Source organism: Stenella coeruleoalba (genome assembly GCF_951394435.1).
Source record: "Stenella coeruleoalba genome assembly, chromosome: 8".
In the NCBI taxonomy this organism is placed as follows: Eukaryota; Metazoa; Chordata; class Mammalia; order Artiodactyla; family Delphinidae; genus Stenella; species Stenella coeruleoalba.
The window spans coordinates 35,636,127-35,660,141 of NC_137154.1; the positions used below are offsets into that span (position 1 = coordinate 35,636,127).

Here is a 24,015-nt window from a genome sequence, read left to right on the forward strand (position 1 = left end):
CACCCTGCACCAGAGTCACCTGAGGATCCTGTCTCGATATGTAGATTCCTGGGCCCACCCGACCTCCCAGATGTTCTGTTTCCTAAATCTGGGAGGAGACTCAAAGTTTGCATAACTTTGGGTTTAACTGACAGATAAAACTGTAATACATTTTAACATATTTAAAGTGTACAACGTGATGATTTGATATACATATGCATTGAAACAGGAGTCCCACCATTGAGTTAATTAACACATCCATCACCAAGGTATTCTTTCCACTGTACCATGCTGCCTTTCTTACAGGGCTCTCTAGAAAAGTGTTTGTCGAGTGACTGAATGACCACACTTCATCAGCGACTACCATACAACTGTATCCATGGACTAGATCGCTCACAAATGACTATTCCAGGACACAACAAGCTGCATGGCACCTCCAGAGAAACTCAACTCCATCCCATGCATGAGAATAGGGTGCAAGTTGGGGTCCAAGCCAGGCCACCAGAAGCCAGCAGCTAGGCCTTAGCAGGCGATTTCCCCTACACCAGAGCTAACTGTCTGGCTCTGCCTTGGGTGAAGCGTGAGGATATGGCCTCAGGTGTCTGATGACACAGCCCATGATTCTGTCCCCAGGCCCTAGTCCCATTCACCCGCTACCTCTGGGGCTTGAAGTGCCTCCACGTACCTGTAGCAGTTGTTGTGGAATTTGTTGTAAGAAGAAAGAGTGATCAGGCCTCCCCATGCGGCAGATAAAGAGAAGAAAATCTGAGTGGCAGCGTCTTTCCACACCTGGGAGGCAAAAGAGGGGAAGATTTAAGGTCACTGAAGGAGGCTGGCCCAGGGGAGGGGAGGGGAGTCTCCCAAAGCCACACCATCTCCCCAGGGGAAAAGGCAGTCAGGACAAGATGACTTTGGCACCAACATAAACAAGAAACATACGTCATTTGCACTGGAAGCCAAAAAGGCAGTAAATGACCTGGGAGACTCTAACTTCATTCTAATCAAAGGAGAGGAACTCAATAAGCAATGTACACATTTCATGCTTGCAAGCCCTACAATGTAAAGCTATACAGAAGGGGAGAGCCCCTTCTTTAGCTGGAAACACACTCAAAAAAACAGTTTGGAACAGCAAAAATATTCATGGGTACAAAATGAAAACCTTTTAAAATTGACATTTCCCCCAAAAAATAAAATTGACATTCCTAAAGATTAGGACAGTTTACTAAAAATCTGAAATTCTGTAGCCCCTCATCGAAGTAAAGCAAGCTCTGTGCCACAGCTGAGTGGATGTTACAGTGCCTCCTCATTCTCGAACTTGGCTGACAACACCTCTTGGTAATCTTGGCGATTTCTTTTCTTTCTTTTTTTTTTTTTTTTGCGGTACGCGGGCCTTTCAGCGCCGCAGCCTCTCCCGGGGGATCTTCCCGGACCGGGGCACGAACCCACGTCCCCTGCATTGGCAGGCGGACTCTCAACCACTGAGCCACCAGGGGAGCCCATTGGCGATTCCTTTTAATTGTCCTCATTAAACTCCAGAAAGCTACTCAAGAGTTTGAGCTATAGATTTATATGATTTGATATGGACTTCCTATCCTTGTTATTAATTAAAACTGCTTTTTAAATTGTGCTTAACATATGCAAAGAGAAAGTTCAAGTGTGTGCTGGCAAAGCCTGTACCACAACCTCCATTCTCCCATGCTCCTCACTAACAAAGCTGTGGTTTTATTTAAAGGCAGCCATATGTCCGGCCAAATGGCCAACTCCCAGAATCAAGGAGAGGTGCAGCTGAGAGGAAATCATCATATGACTTAGTTTCTGGCCAATGATGAGAAAATCAAGTGTTATGTGGAATTTCTGGGCTTTCTCCTCTTTTAAAGAGAAGGAGGATGCCTATCTCTGTCTCTTCCCTCACTGCTTTGTGCCACCTGGAATGCTGACATGATGGGTGGAGCTCTGGCAGCTACATGGCCGCTATTCACTGAGGATGGTGGGGCGGAAAGACAGGAACCTGGGACACTGTGGAGCCACCCAGCCAGGGCTTGACTATCTACCACTGGGCTGCAAGTGAGATAAACTTTTGTTAAAGCTGCCATTATCTGGAGGTTTTTCATTATGTGCAAACTCAATCCTAGTTATGCTTTCTTAAAATCTTCTGGAAAAGCAGATTTTTCTTTAAGGTGAGAAAATGCATTTCTTATTAAACAATCACCCTCTCATGTGAAGTTCTGGGGGTTGGGAATTTTAGAGTAAGATATGCCTGTACAGAATATGCCAAGAGAAAGTGTAAGTGTGTGCTGGCTCTGTGTCTCGGTGTGTCAGAAGTATTCAAATCTGTCTGAGCCCTTTAAATTATAATTGCTTGCGGTTTGCCTAAGTGCTATTATTTTCCAACCAGGAAAACTCCATTTCCAACACACTATAATTAGCAACAGATAAGTGGCATGAGGCGGCCCAAAGCTATTAAGGGAATTTCATTCTTCATTTCAGCCTCTGCAGCCTCCCAGGCGTAGGACAACTATTCCAGGAATCTGAAACCCCCAGCTGCTCAGTTCTCATTAAAAACTTCCTGAGTGTGTAACATTTCAAGATTATCAGGAGTTTGTAAAGGCAAACAGTGAAATGCCCTGAGGGCAGAGGTCTGACCCCTTCTGCTAAACAGTGTCCCGGAGCGGGACCCACCCTCATGTGCCGTTCCCCCTACAGGCACGTCATAAATGAAATCAGAAGCCCACCGTGGCATCCGTAAGTTTCTCCCACTTAGGCGTGATGAAGTACCAAATCCCAGCGCCAGCTCCAGGCAGGGTAACTCCTCGGATGAGAAGAATCACCAGCACGACGTACGGGAACGTGGCCGTGAAGTACACCACCTGGAAAAGCCACCGACATGGGGGCAGGAAGGAGCAGACACACGGGATGTGACCAAAGGAGCATCGACGGAGGCAGTGTGATCTGCCACCCGGACGCAAGTGCCTGATAGGGTACTTTTCCCCAAACTCTTCCAGGTCTGGGGACACAAGGAAGGCACTGGGACCAAAGGTGAATCAGAGAGAGCCAGAAATGAAGTCTTTTTTTTTTTTTTGCAGTACGCGGGCCTCCCGTTGCGGAGCACAGGCTCCGGACGCGCAGGCTCAGTGGCCATGGCTCACGGGCCCAGCCGCTCCGCGGCATGTGGGATCTTCCCGGACCGGGGCACGAACCCTGTGTCCCCTGCATTGGCAGGCGGACTCTCAACCACTACACCACCAGGGAAGCCCAGAAATGAAATCTTGAGGGGGACACCCAAGACTGTGGACTGAGTCAGCCTGCAGCGCAGAAGTGGACAACTCCCTAAGGACCAACTGAAAGAGAAAGGTTATGTGCCCCCCTCCTCCCTAACTCCTAGCCCACCCTCTGCTTCAGGCCCCAAATCCCACCATTAGAGATTAATTTCTTTATCTTAAGTTTTCCATCCTTGTTTGTACACACACCCTAAGTGAGGCAGCCTAGTGACATGAGAGAACCATGATCTTAGAATTAGACATATTTAGGTTCAAATAAAATCACATCTCTGGCCCTGAGTAGCTATGAGACTTAGGTCAAGCTAATCAGCTCTCTGAATCTCAGTTTCTGCAGCAGTAAACTGGGGATAATAGCACATTTCTTAAAATAATTGAGGATTAAATGGGCCCCTAGCACAGCACCTAACTTGTAACAGATGGTCATTCAATGCAGTTAAGTTCAACAAGCATTTATCACGGCCTACTATGACCTGGGAGCTGTGCCAGGGCTTAGATGCATAACGGTGAAGGAACTCGACCTCGGAGACCCAGAGACAATGTCTGAATAATGGGCTAAGCAGTTCCAAACAGGACACTGTGAAGTCCTGGGGAGGACACTGGGTTCAGTCCAGGAGATTACAGAAAGATGCATGGCGATGACGTGTGAGTCGGATCTTAGAGGCCAAGTGCAACGCAGAGGAGGTGAGGTGAGGTGGGAAGGTGAGGGAAGAAAGTGGGAAAGGCAGGGGTGCGGGCAAGGCCCTAAATTCACTAGGAGCACAGCACACAGTTGAGACTAAGAGCAATGGGGCACTAGAGACATGGGAGGAGACAGGTCTTGGAGGCCCTGAGTACCAGCCAAAGGAGGCTCCTGGATTCTGAACGAGAGGGAAGGACCAGAGCCAAGAAATATTTGGGAAATATCATCAGCAGAACTTGGGGGCTGTGGTTGAATGGGGATGAGTGAGAGGCACCTTCCTTATCTGTCAATCAAACCTCAGAATGGGGCTTCCCTGGTGGCAGAGTGGTTGAGAGTCCGCCTGCCAATGCAGGGGACACGGGTTTGTGCCCCGGTCCGGGAAGATCCCACATGCCACAGAGCGGCTGGGCCCGTGAGCCATGGCCACTGAGCCTGTGCATCCGGAGCCTGTGCTCTGCAATGGGAGAGGCCACAACAGTGAGAGGCCCACGTACCGCAAAAAAAAAAAAAACAAAAAACAAACTCAGAATGGAGGAAGGGCTTGGGACCCGGATTCAGTAGACAGAGAGAAGAGCAGACTGGAAGAGCTTGGGCTCTGCACTCCAACGGGCCTGAGTTCAAACCCTAGCTCCATCACTTATGAGCTGGGCCGCCTTGGGAAGTGACTTAACCTCACTGAGTCTCAGTGCCCACACATGCACAGTGGCAATAACAAAAGCACACTCCTCACAGGGCTGTTGGAAGAGCACAATGGGACGACGCATACGCCACGGAACAGGCCCGGGACCCTGGAAAGGGAAGTACCATTTCTGTCTTGCCAATGACTCCTAAATTTAATAACCCTCGCAACCCTCAGCTCATAGGCCAGTTACATCCCAAAAGTACAGTAGGAGACACTTGGAAGGATGAGGCTAAGCTCCTGTCCTGGACCACCAAACCCTCCCTCATCCTCACCCACAGGATGGGCATAGACAGCCGGCTGAGCACTGTTGGTTCAGAGCCCCTCTGTGCTCACCCCCAGCCTTCCATCCTGGGGAAGCCAGAACACCTGCCTCCGGGAGAGAGATAGAGTCCCCGTCACACACTGGCTGCACAGAGCCCATGGCCTGACAGGGGCTCCAGCCCGGCAGTGACTGGCAGGCACTGGGATGTTTAAGCGATGAGAACTGATCCAAGGACTTGCAAAGGATGGATTGAGGGAAAGTTAGGGTTGCGATGAAGATAAATCTCTCGGGGTTACTTCTTATTAATCCAACAAATACACACATATGCATACATAGGCACACATATTTTTGAGCATCTAATATGTTCCAGGCACATGCTGGGCAGGGTGGCTGGGACGATGGCCATAATAAAGGGGAGGACAGGGAAGGCCTCACTGAGAAGTTGCCCAGGACTTGAAGGAAGTGAGAAGGCGCCAACTGGATATCTGGGAGAACATTGCAGACAGAGGGAACCGCTGGAGTAAAGACCCTAAGAAGGGAGTGTGCCAGCCTTCTAGGGGCAGCCAGACAGCCGCTGTGGCTGGGCAGGGGCACAGGTGGGAGAGGAGGGCAGGGGTAGGGGTGGAGGCAGGGACAGATCCTGCAGAGCCTTGTGGGCCCGTGTGGGTGGGGAGGGGAGGGGGAACTACTGCAGGGATTTGGGCAGAGGAGTGATACGATCTAACATTTTAGCTGTCGCCAGCTTGCTGCGTCACGTTTACACTGCAGGGGCAGCGGTTAGGAGGCCACAGCAGCAGTCCAGGCAAGGGACAGCAATGGTTCCACCCAGGGTGTTTCAGGGAGTTAGGAGAAATGATCAGAAACCGGATACACCGTGCAGGAAGAGCAACAGAACTTCCTGACCAATTTAATGTGGAGTGAGGGGGGCGGGAGGCAGGAGTCAAGGGTGACCCCAAAGGTTGTGGCCTCAGCAGCTGGTGGGCAGAGTTTCCGTCAGCTGAAATGGGACAGGCTGCAGGTCAAGGAAAGATAAGGAGTTATTTCTTCCTCTAAACCCAATTACTCGTCAAGGCCAAAGTCTTCCTGTCTACAGACCAGAGATGGGCTGGTCTCCTTTTCTCTGCACTGCTGCCACCACTGACCAGGAGTCTCCTGCCCGTTCCCCAGGACAGCAACCCCCTTCACTCTTTGCCCTGAGGCACTGGAATTACCAGGGACCATGAAGGGGGGGCTCCCTGCTCCCTCCTATCCACCCCCAAAGCTGCTTCTCTCCTTCCCCTTAAGTGAAACCCTTCCACACACAGACGGTAGGAAACCCAAAGGCATCTGACGTCTCAGGAGAAAATCACCCACCACAGGATGACCCGGGCTGTCCTCCCAGCTGTCAGATGGGGCTGGGGAGAGGAACGCTACAGGGCCGGGCGGGGCCCCGCCAAGACAGAAGGGGCAGGGTGACAACTAAGGGATATCCTCCTCACCTCCTGACCATGTGGAGCTGGTGGGAGATGAGGGTGGAAGGAGGCAAGGGAGAGGAGATGACATAGAAAGTGGGGTCCGGCAGGAAGAAGACCCCAAGAGTGGCACCAGTCTAACTTGCTGAGACGCTGCTCCCGTTTGAGTGCGGGAGACAGCGCATTTCTGGAGTTCCCTCCGTGGATCAGCTCTTTGCAGTCCCATTTTACAGAGGAGGAAACTGAGGCTCAGGTTAAGCCTCTCACAAAGGGTTAAATATCTCACTCAAGGTCTCCCAGCTGGAGCCAAGATCCAGACTTGAAGCTTTCTAACTACAAAGCCTATTTCCATACCTTTAATGCCACTCGCTGGGCCACAGGATCAGAAATGTGTGAGGCAGGGCGGGGGACTAGAGTGAGGCAAGGGAACACCCGGGGTGCACAATTTAAGGAAGCACTCACCCTCATGGGGCCGAGCCTGCACATGCAGGAACCTGGGAGTGAGCGCCGCCTTAAATTTCACACCCTAGGCACTTGCTTGCCTCACCAGGTCCAGCCCTGGAATGTGGAATGATGCACTCACTTTGTCAATGGGGATTGCGGTGAACTGAAAGGGCACACAGTTTCATTTCGAAATCCCGGGGATGCCTCCGATGTGAGTCAAGTGTTAGTCAGGTGTTTGTGGAGGTCTCTTCACAGCTAGTTCTCCTGTGTCACGGGGGCTTCAGAATGTACCTGTTTCAGGATGGCCTGCCAGCAGAATGAAACTTGAACAGTAATGAATTATACTTGGCAGGAGTGACAATGACGAGTTGATCTGAGCCTGCTGGCCCGACACCTGGCAGCACAGTCCTCACAACGGGAGCCCTGAACAGGTGGTAAGGCCACTGTCCCCACCCCAGCCAGTGCCAGCTAATTAAGCTGGCTTTGTGTCCTCGCCATAACTCTCAGGCAGAGCGGCCCCTGAAGTCAGATGGGCTGCATTTGACCTTCAGGCTGCCTGCTGGTCGCCCGTGCCTCTGGAATTCTAGCTGCTCAAAGGGAGACTCAGGTCTCATAGGAAGCAACCGGCCACTCTTGTCTCCTAGGGCCCTGAACAAGAGGAACTGAGTTTATCTTGCCGCAACAGAAGAAGGACATCTCTGCTGCTTAGAAATGACAGTCTTGGTGGAACTTCGGTCACAAAGGAGCCCATCATAATGAGGTGCTGCAGCCGTGCTTCCAAACAAAGCTCCGTGATTAATGTCTGCACGAGCCAGGGCAGGGTAATAAACCGGGAGGCATTATTTCCGTGGTATTCCTCATTAAAAGAAAATCCATCATTGAACCCTAATTGGAAGCCTCGCTCAATGAAGCAGAAAGATAACTTAGCAGATCTAAAAGAAAAGCTGACTTGCTCAGGGCTACTCAAAAATCCCCATTTCAGAGAGAGAGAGCCCAGAAAATCTAGCACCAAGGATTAAATTCTAAATCAATGCCAAGAACTGATCCTAACACCATCCCCCCAAAACTGCAGACTGATAAGCAAAGAAGGATCTTAGAGAATATTTATCTTAACCTTGAATTTGCAGACGTGGAAGAGGGGACCCGGATGCCTCCTGGGACTTGCCCAGCTGGTAATGACAGCTATTGACAGCAGGACGGGGTAGCAGTGCAAGGGTCCTGATTCACAGTGGGGGGACTTTTATCCCCCCAGATGCAAATGACGGCTCCAGAATTCTGCATTTCCATCTATTCCTAACAGCCCCTCCTTGGGAGAGGATGTCACGTAGTGGAAAGAGTCTAGGCTTTAAAGGGAGACAGACCTGGGTTCAAATCCCAGCGCTGCCACTTAAAAGCTGTGTGACTGGGACTTCCCTGTGGTCCAGTGGCTAAGACTCTGCGCTCCCAATGCAGGGGGCCCGGGTTCCATCTCTGGTCAGGGAACTAGATCCCACATGCTGCAACTAAGAGTTCTCATGCCGCAACTAAGACCCAGCGCAGCCAAATAAATAAATAAATAAATTTAAAAATAATAAAGTAAAATAAAGTATTCGGGAGTTTGTGAGTAGGTTATATGTAAATACTACACCATTAAAAAAAAAAAAGCTGTGTGACCTCCAGCAATTTACTCTACCTTGATGCGCCTCAGCTTCTCTATCTATAAAATGGGAAGAAATGTCCTTACCTAGCTGGTTGTTGGGCAGATTGAATGCCCTAATGCAGATGAAGTAGTTAGCAGAGTGCCTGGCACACAGAGTGTTCAACCAACTTCTCTTTCTCTTTCCATTTTCCCACCAGAGCCACTGCTTTCAAGATGTCATCACGGGACAATATCCACTCAATACATCAGCCAATCATTATCACAAAAATGAAAAGAGTTAATGTCAATTAAGAACTGATCATATGCCAGGTATTTTTTATATATATATATTTATTATATATTTATATATATATTATATATATATATATATTCTCTCACCTAATCTTAGAACAGCTCTACGAGGTATGTACTATTATCCCCATTTTACAGATGAGGAAACTGAGGTTCCAATGGTTAAACAGCTTGTCCAGAGTTACACAACTAGAAAGTGATCAAGACGGGATTTGAACTCAGACTGGTCTGACTCTAAAGCCACCAGGCCATCCTTCCTCATGTCGCCAACAAGGCTGCTGTTCTGATCCTCCTCACCTAACACCTCTTCTCCTGCCAATCACACCTTCTAGCCTATTCTGCTAGAGACCTGTCCGGCCACTTCGATTATGGTTGAAGGTGCCCTCTCTCCATCTCTAGCTATACGAGATGGTCCTGCAGTTCGATTTTGGCTGAGCAAAGACATGGTCCCTCTTGCTAAACAATCACCACCTGGCTGGCCCTTTTTTTTTTTTCGGTACACGGGCCTCTCACTGTTGTGGCCTCTCCCATTGCGGAGCACAGGCTCTGGACGCGCAGGCTCAGCGGCCATGGCTCACGGGCCCAGCCACTCTGCAGCATGTGGGATCTTCCCGGACTGGGGCAAGAACCTGCGTCCCCTGCATCGGCAGACGGACTCTCAAACACTGCGCCACCAGGGAAGCCCTGGCTGGCCCTTTACTGCCACTCCAAGCTCAGTTCCAAGTCACGGAAGGCGAGGAGCCCAGGAAACCTCAGGACTCACAGGACGTTACTGTGAGGGTCATGTTAACATTTCCTCATCTTCCTGCTGCCCTAGAAAAACAATTGCTCCAGTCTCATAATACTCATTCAGAGCTAGCAGGGTCCTCAATCCCAGCTCTCATTTTACAGAGGGGGAAACAGAGGTCAGAGAGGAAAAGTACCCCCAGCTCACCCAGCAAGTGTTCTGACAGAATCATGTTAGAGCCAGCAGGTCTTAGACATCGCCCAATCCAACTGCCTTCACTTTAGAAATGAGACAACCGAAGCCTCCTGAAATAGCTAAGACAAAGAAAATCCGCTTTCCACTTATCAGCTAAATAAATAAAAGCTAAGGGCAAATCCAAAGCTCAACCAGGTTTCATCGTCCAAGCGGAGATGTCCCTACACAGAAAACACCACGGAAGGGCTGGGGGGCTAGAACCCAGGTCTCCTAACCCCCAGTCTGGCTCTCTCCCCACCTGATGTCATTTAAGGGCACCACTGGCTCAGGTGACCCTGACCAAGCTGCCAGAATCCACCATTCAAGCCCGTGTGGAACCAGATTACATGGAGGGCACCAGAAGGAATTGTTATCAGAAGGCCCTCGTGAGCTTGTCCACGAGTCCAGGGAGAAGACAGACCGCTCTCTGTAGCTGATGGGTGCCAGGTGTGGGTGCCTGGTGGGGCCTGGGAAGCATGCCTGGGAGATGAGAGGCGGCACGGACCCTCACTCCCGTGAGGCTGGATCCTTCCAAACGGGTTGTTTGCTATTGTGACCACAGTAAACCCTGGCCTGGACGACTGGACCAAGCCGAACTCCACAACCTGTGGTCTCAGAGTCCACCACCACATTCTATTCCCTGGGCCTTAAAGACATTTGGGGTTTCATGCTGAGACATGCAAATGACCCTCCAGACGATGAACTTGTATTGGTTATCATCAAAGTGGTTGGTTAACCGTTTCACGGGGTTTTTCTAAAGCAGCAGGAAGATGAGGGGAAAACACTGGGACCTTTACCACAACATCCAGCATGTCCTGAGGGACCCTGCACACCGTGCCTGCCGTGCCTTGGAACTGAGCTTGGGGTGGGTGTCCCACCACCTCCAGAGGACCTGCCAAGCGACTATCTAGCAAGAGGGGCCAAGCACGTGCTCGACCAAACTCCCACTGGCAGGATTATTGCCCTGTCATGCTGGGGGCATGTGGGGTGGGAGAGTGTTGGGATGGGGTTGGAGAAAGGGCACGAAAGGCGGAGAACGGCGTGGTCAGGAGTGAGGAGAAGGAATCCCCTTCACAACTTTGATCTTCTTCCAGCTTCCTGGGAGGAGCAGTGACTGAGCTGGCAGCCAGACCAAGAAGCAAAAAGCCGGCAGCACCAACTCTAGACTTTCGGGAGAGATTGAATCCTATCGGGGAGTGCCATCTGCTGAGTGAAGGGTCCCCAATAGGGAAGGAAGGAAACTCACCACAGAGCCCCCGCCATCCACAAGGAGCCCTGAGTACATCTGTCTCAGTTAACCCTTAAAACCTCCCGGGGAGAAAGGCATTATCCCATTTTACAGACAGCAGTGAAGTCACTTGTCCAAGGCCTCACAGCTACTCAGGGACGAGTCAGAATTCCACCCACACCTCCCGACTCTCATCCCAGTGCCCTTTGGCTGCTCTATGACACAAACAGCCCTGGGGGTCCCAGAGCTTTCTCTCAGATAAATACAAGTTCTTACTTTTCCTGAAGACTTGATTCCTTTTGCCAGGGATGCATACACAATCACCCAAGCCAGGAAGAGGCAGAAGGCTAGTGGCCACCTGATCTCGCCAGGATATTCAATCCCTGCAGAAATCTTCAGCACAAAGTACCTATGAGTTGAAAGGAGAGAGAAGGGAGGGGAGGAAGGAGGGGAAGGATGAGCTGGCGGAGGTGACAGTCTGCAGGCTTTATCTTCCTGCAGAGCCTCAGACAAAATCCCAGCATCCCCACCCTCCCCATCAGGGACCTGATCAGATCAGGTTGTGAGGGATTTGCTGATCCGGGCTCCCTCCCACAGCTGTCTGCGGTGAGACCAACTGAATTTACCCTGCTTTTAATTAATTAGGGCACTAAAGGGGCTTCCCTGGTGGTGCAGTGGTTGAGAATCCACCTGCCAATGCAGGGGACACAGGTTCGAGCCCTGGTCCAGGAAAATCCCACATGCCGCAAAGCAACTAAGCCCGTGTTCCACAACTACTGAGCCTGCACTCTAGAGCTCGTGAGCCACAACTACTGAGCCCGCGTGCCACAACTACTGAAGCCCGCGCGCCTAGAGCCGCGTGCTCCGCAACAAGAGAAGCCACCGTAATGAGAAGCCTGCATACCACAATGAAGAGTAGCCCCCACTCGCCGCAACTAGAGAAAGCCCGCGCGCAGCAACAAAGACCCAACGCAGCCAAAAATAAATAAATTAAAAAAAAATTATGGCCCTAAAGGACCTACTGTATTAGCACAGGGAACTATACTCAATATTTTGTAATAACCTATAATGGAAAAGAATCTAAAAAAGAATATGTGTGTGTGTGTAACTGAATCACTTTGCTATATACCTGAAATTAACACCATATTATAATTCAACTATACTTCGACTTAAAAAAATTATTTATGGCCCTGGGCGGGCTCTGAACAAGGCTATGTCAGCTCCACCATCATCTGGAGCTGCCCCAGGAGCAGTGCAACAAATCCAACAGCGTCGGGGGTCCTGGTGTAGCAGCCCCTGGAATGGGCATCATGGAGGTTGTTGTCTTTACATAAGGACACATCAGTAACAGAAACTCTAAACTGTCAAGGATGATTTTTGTGTGTTTCTGTATTGTTCTACTCTTTTGTGGGAACGTATCCCAATAGTTTTTGTACAACTTTAAATTTAAAAAAATCAGTACAGAGTCATTATGGTAAAAGAATTTAAAATGCCGCTGTGCATTTCAGTTCAGGTTGTGATGAGCATGTCCCAGGGCTGAGGTTGGCTGAAATGTAAAAGCAGGGCTGGCTGGGCCTTACTCAAGGAACGTATTCGAAGACAGACAACCAGCCGCACACAGAAGGGGGCTGGCGCTCATCTGTAGCGGCTGCTGGCACCTGTGTGTAAGCTGAAGGTGGCGACGCCCACATCCCTGGCTAGAGGGCGAGCAGGCAGCCTCATCCCTGGGGACAGGAAGCAGCTTCAGAGACCATGAGTCATGACGCCAGATGGGACAATCCCCTCAACTCTGTGATAAAGTCACACAGCCTGGATGAAAGTGCTGTGCGTGTAGGTGGGTGTCTTTCTGTGACCTGAATCAAGGGCCAGCCAGCATCCAGACTCTACTGGACTGCAGACATGACGGCCGAGTGTCCTGACCTGCTGAGGGAAGTGAAGGGGACAGCACCCCTCTGGCCAGCTAGCCAGCGACACTGTGAGAGGCTGTTTTGCGGTTCACAAGAGCAACCCGGAGCTCTTTTAGTCTCAACTCCTGGGGCAACCTGGGCTCTAGAGTAGAGTAGAAGTCACCAAGGGTGGAACCAGCCTGTTCCAAACCTTAGGGACCATACTTCTAAACACTGAAAAGGACCCCCAACCCCACAATGGGCAGGCCATCTAGTCAACAATTCCACGGCCATCTCAACTACTCCATGATTTAATAAGGGATGTTGGATGGGCCCCAAGAAGCTCCTGATAACATTCCCTCTTGGAAACTAAGACTGGTCCCAGAGGATTAGCAAAGCCACCAAAAGTAGATTTGCAAAACACTTCATAATACACCTGACCACATGGATTATGTGATCAGATTTCAGCCCACCACGAGGTCAGACTCCTTTCTCAGAGCTCAGGGTGAATCAAGGCCCACCCTCACTGGTCCTATGTTTTCTTCAAAGGGGATTATTTCTTCATTCAGCCTAAGCGCCCCTTCTGTTCTACAGGAAACATCCATGTGCCCTCTAAGTCCACAAGACAGAAAGCTTGGAAGAACTAGTGGGAACAGTAGTAACCACTTCCTATTATCTAAGTAAAGGCCACAAACCAGGGGCCCCCTGACACATGCACTTTACGTGACCCCAGTTTCATCTGAATTCGTTTGCTAACATTTAAAGTGGGAGAGACACATAAAAACTCCTACTTTATTTCCAACTTCTCTTGTAAAATGGAAGCTCTGGCAGCACTGCCCACAATTCCCATAAGACAGGGGCCAGTTGGAGCTGAGCATCAGCAGCCTCCCTTCCACTGGGCAGACCTCCCCTCCCGTTGGCCACAGTCCCCACCATTCTCTATCGTCTTACCTCTACCTCCCTACCAAGCCCCCAAGTACATTTGAGTTTACAAGCCCCGACTTAAGGCTTAGCTAGAGAACATTATCTACTCTCTGTTGAACTCTGTCTCCATCTACCTCCCTTATGAAATAATTCCCTGAACGTTATTAAATCTTCCTGTGGTGGCTGAGGATTTCCTCAATCCCCAAACCTCAATCCCCAGTGTCTGGCAAAATGGATGAAGAAAGTAGAAAACTAAGACAGAACTGTTTAAAAGAGAAAAAAAAGGAAAGAATTAGTTCTTCTTTAAACCAAATCACTGATCATGATTTGTTTCCTGACTTTCCTGAATTTTTGTCTCTCTTCCCCTCACAAGTGCAGAAGGAAAAAAATAAAACAAGTAAAAACAAAAAACAACCTAGTCAACTGAAGGTCTGCTTAGATCGCATCGGAGGAAGGTTTTGCAATGTTTTTGGCATCAGCGTCATGAACTACAGCAGCACCAATTCTGTTCCCACCAGCATTCAGCCAACTCTCCTCTCCAGGCCCACAGGGCACAGTAACCCGCTCCCAGAAGCCAGACCAGGGGAAAAAATCTTCCTCCCTGAGCATCTGAGTAGGTAGGGAGGTACAGAGGGAGGCAACCCATCCCTCTAGTCTACAAGTTGGATAGTCACTAATTCACTGGGTTTCTCTTAGAAAAGTTTTTTAAAAATCTTACTTGAAATACTCTTCACTCCCACTGACAAATGTTTTGTTGGCCTGGCTGGTGAAATTAACCATTGTCAAGTTGGGATAAGCCGTCATGCAGAAAGTTGAGTTCTTGATCTGTATTTTGGGATGGTCACTGATCACACAGGAATCTGTTCAGGAGAGGATGGAACGAAAACACAGTTAAATCTGTACAGACAGTAGACACGTGTATCTCTCTAGCAACTTAAAAATAAAAGCCAAACATATTTGCCAAATGTTGGAGAGTAGCTTTGCGAGGGTATTAACCGAGCAAAGCTAGACGCAGATGAACCCCCAAATTGTGTGCTATTCATCCCAGAGCCCCCAGTACCCCCCAGCAGTGCCCGGTCCTGGCAACAATGGCTCTCATTTCTGGAGCGCTCTCTACACGCCAAGCACTTTACATGCATTATCTCACGTAAGGCTCACAACAGCCTGTGCTGTGGGTACGACTGCCTCCGTCTTTCAGATGAGGGAAAAGCCTCAGAGGTTAGGTCATTCTACCAAAATCACACAGCTAATGAGGAAGAGAATCAGGATTCAAAGCCGGGTCGTTATGACTCCACAAAAAATAAATGGCTTGCAGAAATGAATTTTAATGAGACATAAGTAAAACTTCTGAAGGGCTCTACCACAGAAGGCTCACTAATAAGCCCACCTTGAACCTACTGCCTGGCACAACGGCCGACATACAGAAGTTCCCTAAGATACGTGTGCCACGCGCTTTCTGCACACTCGCATGTGCTCGTGAGTCTGCAACAGGACTGAACACAGTGGTTCTCAACTGCGAACGAATTTGTCCACTAGGGGGCACTTGGCAATGTCGGGGGACATTTTTAGTTGTCATATTTGGGGAAAAGGGTGGTACTGGCAACTAGTGGGCAGAGGCCAGAGATGCTGCTAAACGTCCAACAATGCACAGGACAGTCCCACGACAGAGAATTATCCAGCCCAAAATGTCAATAGTGCTGAGGTTGAGAATGCCTGACCTAGGCTGGGATGGGAACAGGGAACTAATCAGGTGAGTCTTAGCATGTCAGGTACCGTGCTGGACGCTTTACCAATTATTATCTTGTGGAAGCCTCAGAAGACCTGGGAGGTGCCTATGATGATCCTCATTTGAAATAGGAAGATACTGAAGTCTTCCTGACCACATTACAATGTTTCTATGATCACTTGATGGACATTTTAGATAAAGAGTCCACCGGGATTAATGCCAAAGGATATTAATTTATAAAGAGATGAAAAGTAACAATAACAACAATAACTAACACTTATATGGCACTTACTATGTACTATTTTAAATGTCTTACATGCATTAACTAATTTGAGCCTCACATCACGCCTGCGAGGTAGGTATTGTTATTATCTGTATGTTACAGGTAAAGAAACTGGGCACAGAGAAGTGCGGTTGCTTGCCAAGGTCACACAGCAGAATCAGGAGGCAAACAGTCACTCTCTCTTTGGAGGCCATGCTCTTAACCACTTTACTGGGAAACAGAGAGCAGGGAACATAAACTCAAACACCTTCAGAAGCCAGGCTGGTGACACAAATTAGAAAGATATAAAATGGAGGGTAAAAAGGGGTGGCGAAACAGAGAGTATGGTCTGCCCTCCGTATCCGCAGTTTTACATCCATGGATTCAATCAACCACGGATTGAAATTTCGATGGCGGCTGGCTGAAATACTGTTTTCATTGTACTACACCATTTTATATAAGGGACGTGAACATCTGCAGATTTTGGTATCCAAAAGGCCTCCTGGATCCAATCCCATTAATACCGAGGGACGACTTACCAGCCAATCAGTGCCATGCTTTGCTAGGTGTCCTGATAAAAGACGCAGAAAATCCGGATATTTACATGAAATCTCTCCTTTTTAAAACATTGGAAATAAGGCCAAATTGTCTTTAAGCACTGTGGACCAAAACGAAACAAAACAAAACCAAAAAAAAAAAAAAGCACATGCAGCCTAGATCTGGTGCATGGACTCCCAATTTATGCCCTCTGTGGAACAGCAAAGTGGGTAAAACCATGGGTTCAGGAGTTCCACTAGCCCTGAGAGCTTGGATGAGTTCTTAATCTGTCCAAGCCTCCATTTTCTGATAATAGTGTATCTAGTTTGAAGGTTGCTCCAAGAACCAAATTAAGTGAGATAGGTCATGAATGGAAAAATTTCATGCAATGCTTAGCACACAGCTGGATTCAGTAAAACTTAGGCGCAATGCACTCGCCATTGTTATACCTTTGCATGGGGTGAGCATCTCTAATCCTCAGCGTCGCCTCTCAATCCCACTTGCCAGCCGTAAATGATCTACTACCTCCCACACATCCCCCAGAATATCTCAGAATACTGGATAAAACTGCAAAGAGTAATTAAAAGAATCCCTTCCCTCTGATGAGTCCTTTAGACCAGAATTTTTCTAAACAGCAGTACTACTGACACTTGGGATGAGAAAACTCTCTGCTGTGGGAGGCTGTCCATGCATTGCAGGGTATTAGCAACATCCCTGGCCTCTGCCCACTGGATGCCAGGAACATCCGTCCACCCCACCCCACCCCAGCCCAGTTGTGACAACCAAAACTGTCTATGAACACTGTCAAATGTCTCCTGCCAAAATCTCCCAGGTTTGAGAACCACCAACCACTATTAGAGTCCTCAAAATACCTTCTTACTCAAAACTATCTTCTTTAGTCAAATAACAGAGACTTTCAGGGGGAATCTCACCTCATAATTATCAACTATTTACCGAGGAAGCATTTGTCTCCCCCAGCAGGCACCAGAATGAAGACAATTAAAGGGCCATCCATAGCCCTTTTCTGTAAGCAAGCACAGAAGTTATTTCTCGCCCTCCTGCCCAAAAGTACGTCCCCTAAGACAGACGAGATCGCTAACACACGGGCAAACGCCAAATCGCTTGCTTCCAAAACTGGCACTGAGAAGCACATGGACAGCTTCCCTACAGAGCGTCTCTGGGCGTCTCTGGATCACCGCTCTCCCCTGCAGTGCAAGGTCACAGCGTCCCTGAGGCACTGCAGCAGGGCTCCCTGCAGCCTCAAGCCTCCTGCAACATCCCTTCCCACCACTGGGCGGCAGAGGCGCGCTTCCCAGCACACTGCGCCTTCAGGTCGGCCAGCAACGGAAGGAACGATGGGCCGTGTCATCGGCTAGCTCTGCGGCCTAGCAACCCTGAACAAAGAACAGCGATAAGGATCGTGCTGAATTGGAAGCTGTTCGAATGAGATTCTCCTTACGCGGGCAATTATGAATAAATGAAAGCATGTGAAAGACTGGGGAGAAAAGGAATCACTGAATTAAGGTTCTAATGAAAATTAAGCCATTCCAGAAACAGAAATGATATTTGTGCACTTCGCATTTTAAATGACCCAGCTAGCTCCCAATTTCAAAGAACCGTTGCTGGTCTTACTTGGCAGGCCATGGATTAGCCCTTCAACATTACAAATACCTGGAGGGTTGAATGCCCCTAAGGAAGACAGCCTCTCTCACAATCTACACCTGAGAAATGTGTGGCAAGCTCAGCCTCCACGGTGGACGGAGCCAGGGCTTTTGCCCATGGCCGGAGCAGGTACAGGGTCCTGGCATCTGAATGATGAGGTAGGGCTCCCAGGCAGTATGTCCCTAGCAGAGCTGAAGGGCCATGGGATAAACCCCTCCCTGCTATGAGTGAAGGTCATAATGGCGTGGGAATCTACCCCCATCTCCTGGGACAAGCTTCCCACTAACACAGGGTACGGTGGTTATGGGGTTGTAAGGGGGAGGGTGAGCCTGGAAGGTCATTTGTGGAACACCGCCCTGGAGGAGGGAGTTTTTCCATTTCCTAAACAAGCTTCTCTCAGTACGGCCACTTGGGAGGCAGCCTGGGACTGTCTGGACTCTGGTCTTGTCCAGCAGAGCAGTGGGGCTACAAAGCCATCCATGTCTCTATAAGTCAGGCCATCATCCCCTTTTCCAAGACACCCCAGGACCCCAAAGGATCAATACTTACACAAAGGATACCTGGCCCCAGTCAAGTGAGGATAACCCAGGGAAGGACAGATTGAGGGTCTCCACTAAGAGAGGGGAAAGGATCGATACCTCCATTTTCAACAAACAAACAAAAAATTTTAAAGCACTGGCTAAGAATGAAATAAGATCTGCCCAGCCTGTCCATATGTTTCCAGGGAACAGAGTGAAAAATGTCCATTGTCTCTCTCTGCTCAGAGCTTGCATCGTTTTTACGGTTTATACCAGTCGACAAGGTGCTTAGCTGTCTAATGTCTTCACTCTGCCTTTCATGTTCCCTGGGATATTGTGAGCCAGGCAAAAAATTCCACAAAACCCGGGGGGGCCTGCACCCACACGCCTGGCCCAGTCACTGTGCTCAGCTTGCTGTAAAAAACACACACACACACTATATATATGTGTGTGTATACACATACATATATATACATATATATTCTCTGACTATAAAATAAATACACATCCCTGATAGAAAATGTAGAAAAAAAAGAATGGCCCCAAGTTTACCAGTTAACATTTTGCGTATCACCTTCCTATATGTTTTCTAGCCAGCACATATTGTTAGTAAAAATGAAATTATACTATAAATTGGTATCCTGCTTTTACATTTAACAGGATATGCTGACGATTTCCCTATGTTTCATGAATATTCACCTTTAAAGACTATAGAATACTTCATCCTATGGATGCACTATGATTTATTTGAACCATGGAATTATTGAATTTTTGTTACACGTCTGTTTCCGGTGTTTTCCTAGATTGTAAATATGACTGCAATGAACAATCTCGAATAGTCCTTACCTGTGTCTCTGATTTTCCTCTAACAATAGATCCCCAGAAGTGGAATTACTAAGTCAAACTACTGTTTAAACGAGCTTTCTTTTTTTTGCGGTACGCGGGCCTCTCACTGCTGTGGCCTCTCCCGCTGCGGAGCACAGGCTCCGGACGCACAGGCTCAGTGGCCATGGCTCACGGGCCCAGCCGCTCCACGGCATGTGGGATCTTCCCGGACTGGGGCACGAACCCGTGTCCCCTGCATCGGCAGGCAGACTCTCAACCACTGCGCCACCAGGAAAGCCCCTAAATGAGCTTTCTTTTAAACCTACAGAATCTCAGCTAAAAACATCAGTTAGGGAACAACTGGACAGATGTCACTCTGCCAGGGCTGATAGAATAGAACCTTCAGGAACCCTGGATGAGCAGAGAATCAGGGGTCATGAGACCCAAATCCTTGTGCTGGCTCTACCTTGAGACTTGTGGCCTGATACTTCCACCCTCTAAGGCTTAGAGTCCACTTTGTCACCTGTGAAATAGTGATCACGTCACCTGCCTCTTGGGACGTATGGAGCTCTTATTAGGAATAGCAGAGACATCATTTATGAAGCTGCTTTGTAGACTGAGAAGCATTTAACTTGGTCGTTAGGACCGTGGCCTTGGGAGGCAGGCAAACTTGGGGTCAAATCTAAGGTCTACCACAGAGCTCGCTTTATAAACTTGAGCTCCAGATTTTTCACCTGTAAAATGGAAATAATAATTAAACCATATGTTGGCTTGTTGTCCATCTTTTTTTTTTTTTTTTTTTCGGTACGCGGGCCTCTCACTCTTGTGGCCTCTCCCGTTGCGGAGCACAGGCTCCGGACGCGCAGGCTCAGCGGCCATGGCTCATGGGCCCAGCCATTCTGCGGCATGTGGGATCCTCCCGGACCGGGGCACGAACCTGTGTGCCCTGCAACGGCAGGTGGACTCTCAACCACTGCACCACCAGGGAAGCCCCTGTTGTCCATCTTAACATTGATAATATGAGTTAAAGGGTTTAACATGGTGCTTGGTGTGTAGTAAGTAATGCTGGCTATTATTATTAAGGTGCTGCACACATATTAGTGGATATTGTTGGCAGAGGAGAACGTGTTTCTGAACTCCTATCCCTCGCGAGGAACAGCTGTGGGACACACGTGACCCCCTGAGGGAAGTGTCCAGGGAAGCTTCCTTGGAGGCTGGATCAAGGCAACAGCTCTCTTTGGAAGAGGTACTCCCTTGGAAAGTAACTTCCGTCCCAGACACAATCTGGGAAAGACAGGCAGGGCACTGGGATGACCTTGAGGTTTTTCTCCACTCCAGCCCCACATCCTAGAAAATGCACTTTGCCAAAACGACATTTTTGGGAATCCATTCCAGCAGCAGATTATTGGTTGTGAATCTGAGAACAGCTACCTTAAGTGGGGTATCTGAGTGGGGTTCTCTCAGACAGCAGCTTTGCAGAGGTGACCCTGAGTTGGTAGGGACTCCAGGGCAAAGAAGCTGGGCACTCCATTCCAAACATGGTTAAGGGCAGCTTAATTAAGGGATGTGGGCAAACACCAACCTGGTGGTTCTTACCCTTGGGGGCAGCTGGGGAACTGTAAAAATAGATTCCTAGGCTCCATCCCCAGAGAGTCCAACTTAGCTGGTCTGGGCTGGACCCTAAGTGATGTCTTGATTTGCTAGTTCCCCAGGTGATTCTCCTGTGTAGCAGCTTGGGCTGAGAACCACTGCGCTAAGTTAAGAATCCGTCCACGTGGAGATTGTAAAGATGAGGGCACTGAGGCCCAGAGAGTCTAGAGGCACTTACTCTTGGTCATTCCACTGGGCCGCACACCTGGGAACCCCACAAATCCCCATCCTCCCATTCTTGAGCACTCAGATGCACTGGGTTTGAATTTGATGGGCGCACGTTTCCGGTTTCAGCTTTCCTGCAGTCTCGTTCAAAGCCTCTCAAGGTGGAGGCTGGACGTGTTGTGTGCATACATGCACATGTGTGGAAAAATACTCCAGTGTGCATTACTGCCTTTAGGGATGTGCATCTCTCTGGGGTGTGGGAGGGATGGGTCATCTTTCTCTCTTACACACTCAAAGCATTTAAGTAACTTCCTACTTCTGCAGTGTGCAGGCTGTCAGGGCAAAAGTGCTGGTTTGGGGGACCAACACTAAAAGCCAATCATACAGAGACCACAAGATTCTGACTTCAGCCAGATCCAGCTTAAAGGGAATAACAGCTCCGCTGGGGAGAGAAGAAACTACTTGCTTATTGGTGCCCATTAAAATGATGAGCACCTGCAAAGGCAACTGATACTAGCACCTTCTATTTGTATGTTTTTCCAACTACGATCATATCCTCCATTTCTTTTCTCCTTACAGAGGTAAGTAGGATGAAGAATGTTGTTAGTAGTTCTATTTTTCAAATGAGGAAAACTGAGATCCAGAGAGAAGTTACCTGACACAAACACATGCACCATCAGGGGCAAAACGTCTTACAGATCAGAAGCCTTGCCAGCCACTCTGCTGTTCCTCCTCACCGTCACGCCCTTGCCCTTGACCCAACAAGCTGACAGTTCCCCCAAGTCCTCAAGTCCCAGTGGATTTCAGGCCCGAACCAGCCTTCCCCCAGGCACACGCCTTGCCTCCCTGGGCAGCCTTCCCCTCTTCTAGGTTAGGTCTTCTATCACAGGTCCTCAGTTTAAGTGTCTCTTCTCATGTTTACCTCATGCACTGGGCAGCATTTTGTGAAGTGTGGACCCAGGATCACAAGCATCGCTCCCCTAGATGCTAGACCCCATTGCTTTACAAGTTGTACCGTGCATGTGAGTCACCTGGGGACCTGACCCCAGCCAAAGCTAGTAAATCAGACTATTTGGTGGACTTGTAATTCTACATTTTAAACAAACACTCTAGCTATTCATGAGCAAACAAAAATTTGATTACCCCTCCTCTAGGCCATGAGTTCCTTAAATATTAGAATTAAGTACATTTGATGTTGGTTTTAATCTCTGTGCCCCCAGCACAAAACCTGGCAAACATAATATGTGCTCAATTCGTCCTCATTGAATGAATGAATAGTTCACCTAGTGTAGGTATATCCAAACTTACCTAATAAAAGTTTGGTTTTATCTTTGCATTCTGGCGTGTTCCAAGGGTTGTTGCAGGAGCCCCAGGGCAGCACAGACACAAAGGAGGCAAACAGGTAGAAAAGTGTGTAGCAAATAATCACGTTGTAGTATATGGCTATTAGGACGGAGATGATCAGCATTGCGATGCCGCAGCCTGTGGAAGCAAAAGTTCCAGGGATTCATTCCCTCCAAATCCTGCGGAATCCTTACAGTTGGGCACAGGGTGGGGACCTAGGTCTTGGCTCTCTCTTACAGATGGATACACTAATAGTGGAAAAGACTCTGTGTCTACCAGGAACACTAAGGCATTCTGCCAGGAACGGAACCATGCCAGAGGTGATCTTGGGCCATTCTCCAGAGGGCCCCAGTGGTGAAACTGATCAAACGGAGAAGGAAGGAGCGGGTTCTCCTGATCACAGAAGCAGGTCTCCCTCCCCGGGGCCACGTGGTGCCACGGAGGGCAGGGGAGGGCTGAGGGAGCTGGAAGGCAGGGGGGACTCACCTTGTAGGGCTGGGATGGCCTTCCACACAGACACCGGCCCCTGGCTGGCGAACTGGCCCAGAGACACCTCTAGGAAGAAGATGGGCAACCCTGCCAGAGCCAGCATCATCAGGTAAGGGATGAGGAAAGCACCTTGGAAAGAGAGAGTGCGAGGTGAGAGCCCAGGGAGGCCCAGGCCAGCTGGCTCCACCTTCCCCCTCAAGGAGGAAGCTCCCTTGCCTTCTCTAGGAAGCTTTCGATATTCCAGCTCAACCACAGGTACCCAGGACATTTAAGAGCCCTCCTCTGAAATGTACAAGGGTACCCTGCAAACACATTCTTTTTTTCAGTTCCCCATTGGATGGGTTGCTAGGGGTTGCACACTGGGTGAGTTTTCTTTTCTCTTCTTTTCTCTTCCTTATTCTAGTACCTCAGTGTCTCCAAATTAAGCTCTTCTAATGTTCAACAAATCCACACCTTTGATTCACTACTGGAGTCAGATTTGGTGAAATCTCATTGGCACCTTAGCCCTCCAAAACCTTAAAATCTTCTAAGCTAGGACTCCAGGAGCCCTCAACTTGTTACCTGCATACCTTCTGCCAACCAGGGTTGGACCCGCTCTGCCAGACGGGTGGCAGGGACATCCCTTTCCCCACTACCTCAGCCATCACACACGTCTCAACTTCCTTCTCCACATTAGAAGTCCCTTCCATCCTTCAAGGTCAACTCAAATGCTTCCTCCCTCAGGAAGCCTCCTTTCTCTGTCCTCCCACAGTACCTCTCCCCAGGCGCTAAGCACTTGACACTATTTATGTGGGCGTCTCGTCTAGACTGAGGGCCCCTGATGTTGACCCTTCACGTCTATTCCCCAGAACGCCCAGTCTAGGGCACCAGTAGCTGGCAGGCCTCCGCAGACTTCCTGAGGGTTCTCTGGGGTTCTTTATCCTCAAGGATTCTTTGAGGTTGTTCGGTAGAGGCTTGGGGAATAGCCATGATCTTTGGACGAGGGAGTGCTGTTGCAGAGTCAGAACCAATTCAGACTCGAGATGCCAGAGTCCAGAACACTGGGCTCCACTGAAGGAAAGCTGATCTTTCTCTAGTCTCTTCCTCCTGCTGGAAGGGCCTTTCCTGTCGGGGCAAAACCAGGGCTGTTGCTT

At 49.1% G+C, this 24,015-nt stretch overlaps 1 protein-coding gene across 1 annotated transcript in view; it reads right to left on the bottom strand.

Moving 5' to 3' along the window:
* The window catches only part of SLC6A5 (solute carrier family 6 member 5), a 53,132-nt gene that overhangs the window by 23,681 nt on the left and 5,436 nt on the right, over window positions 1–24,015 (bottom strand). Inside the window, exons 3-8 of the mRNA XM_079930436.1 lie at window positions 22,880–23,011; window positions 22,358–22,531; window positions 14,423–14,564; window positions 11,171–11,303; window positions 2,712–2,846; window positions 665–768 (exon numbers count right to left, since the gene is read on the bottom strand). Coding sequence (XP_079786562.1) covers window positions 665–768; window positions 2,712–2,846; window positions 11,171–11,303; window positions 14,423–14,564; window positions 22,358–22,531; window positions 22,880–23,011 — 820 coding nt within the window. The remainder of the gene's footprint in view (window positions 1–664; window positions 769–2,711; window positions 2,847–11,170; window positions 11,304–14,422; window positions 14,565–22,357; window positions 22,532–22,879; window positions 23,012–24,015) is intronic.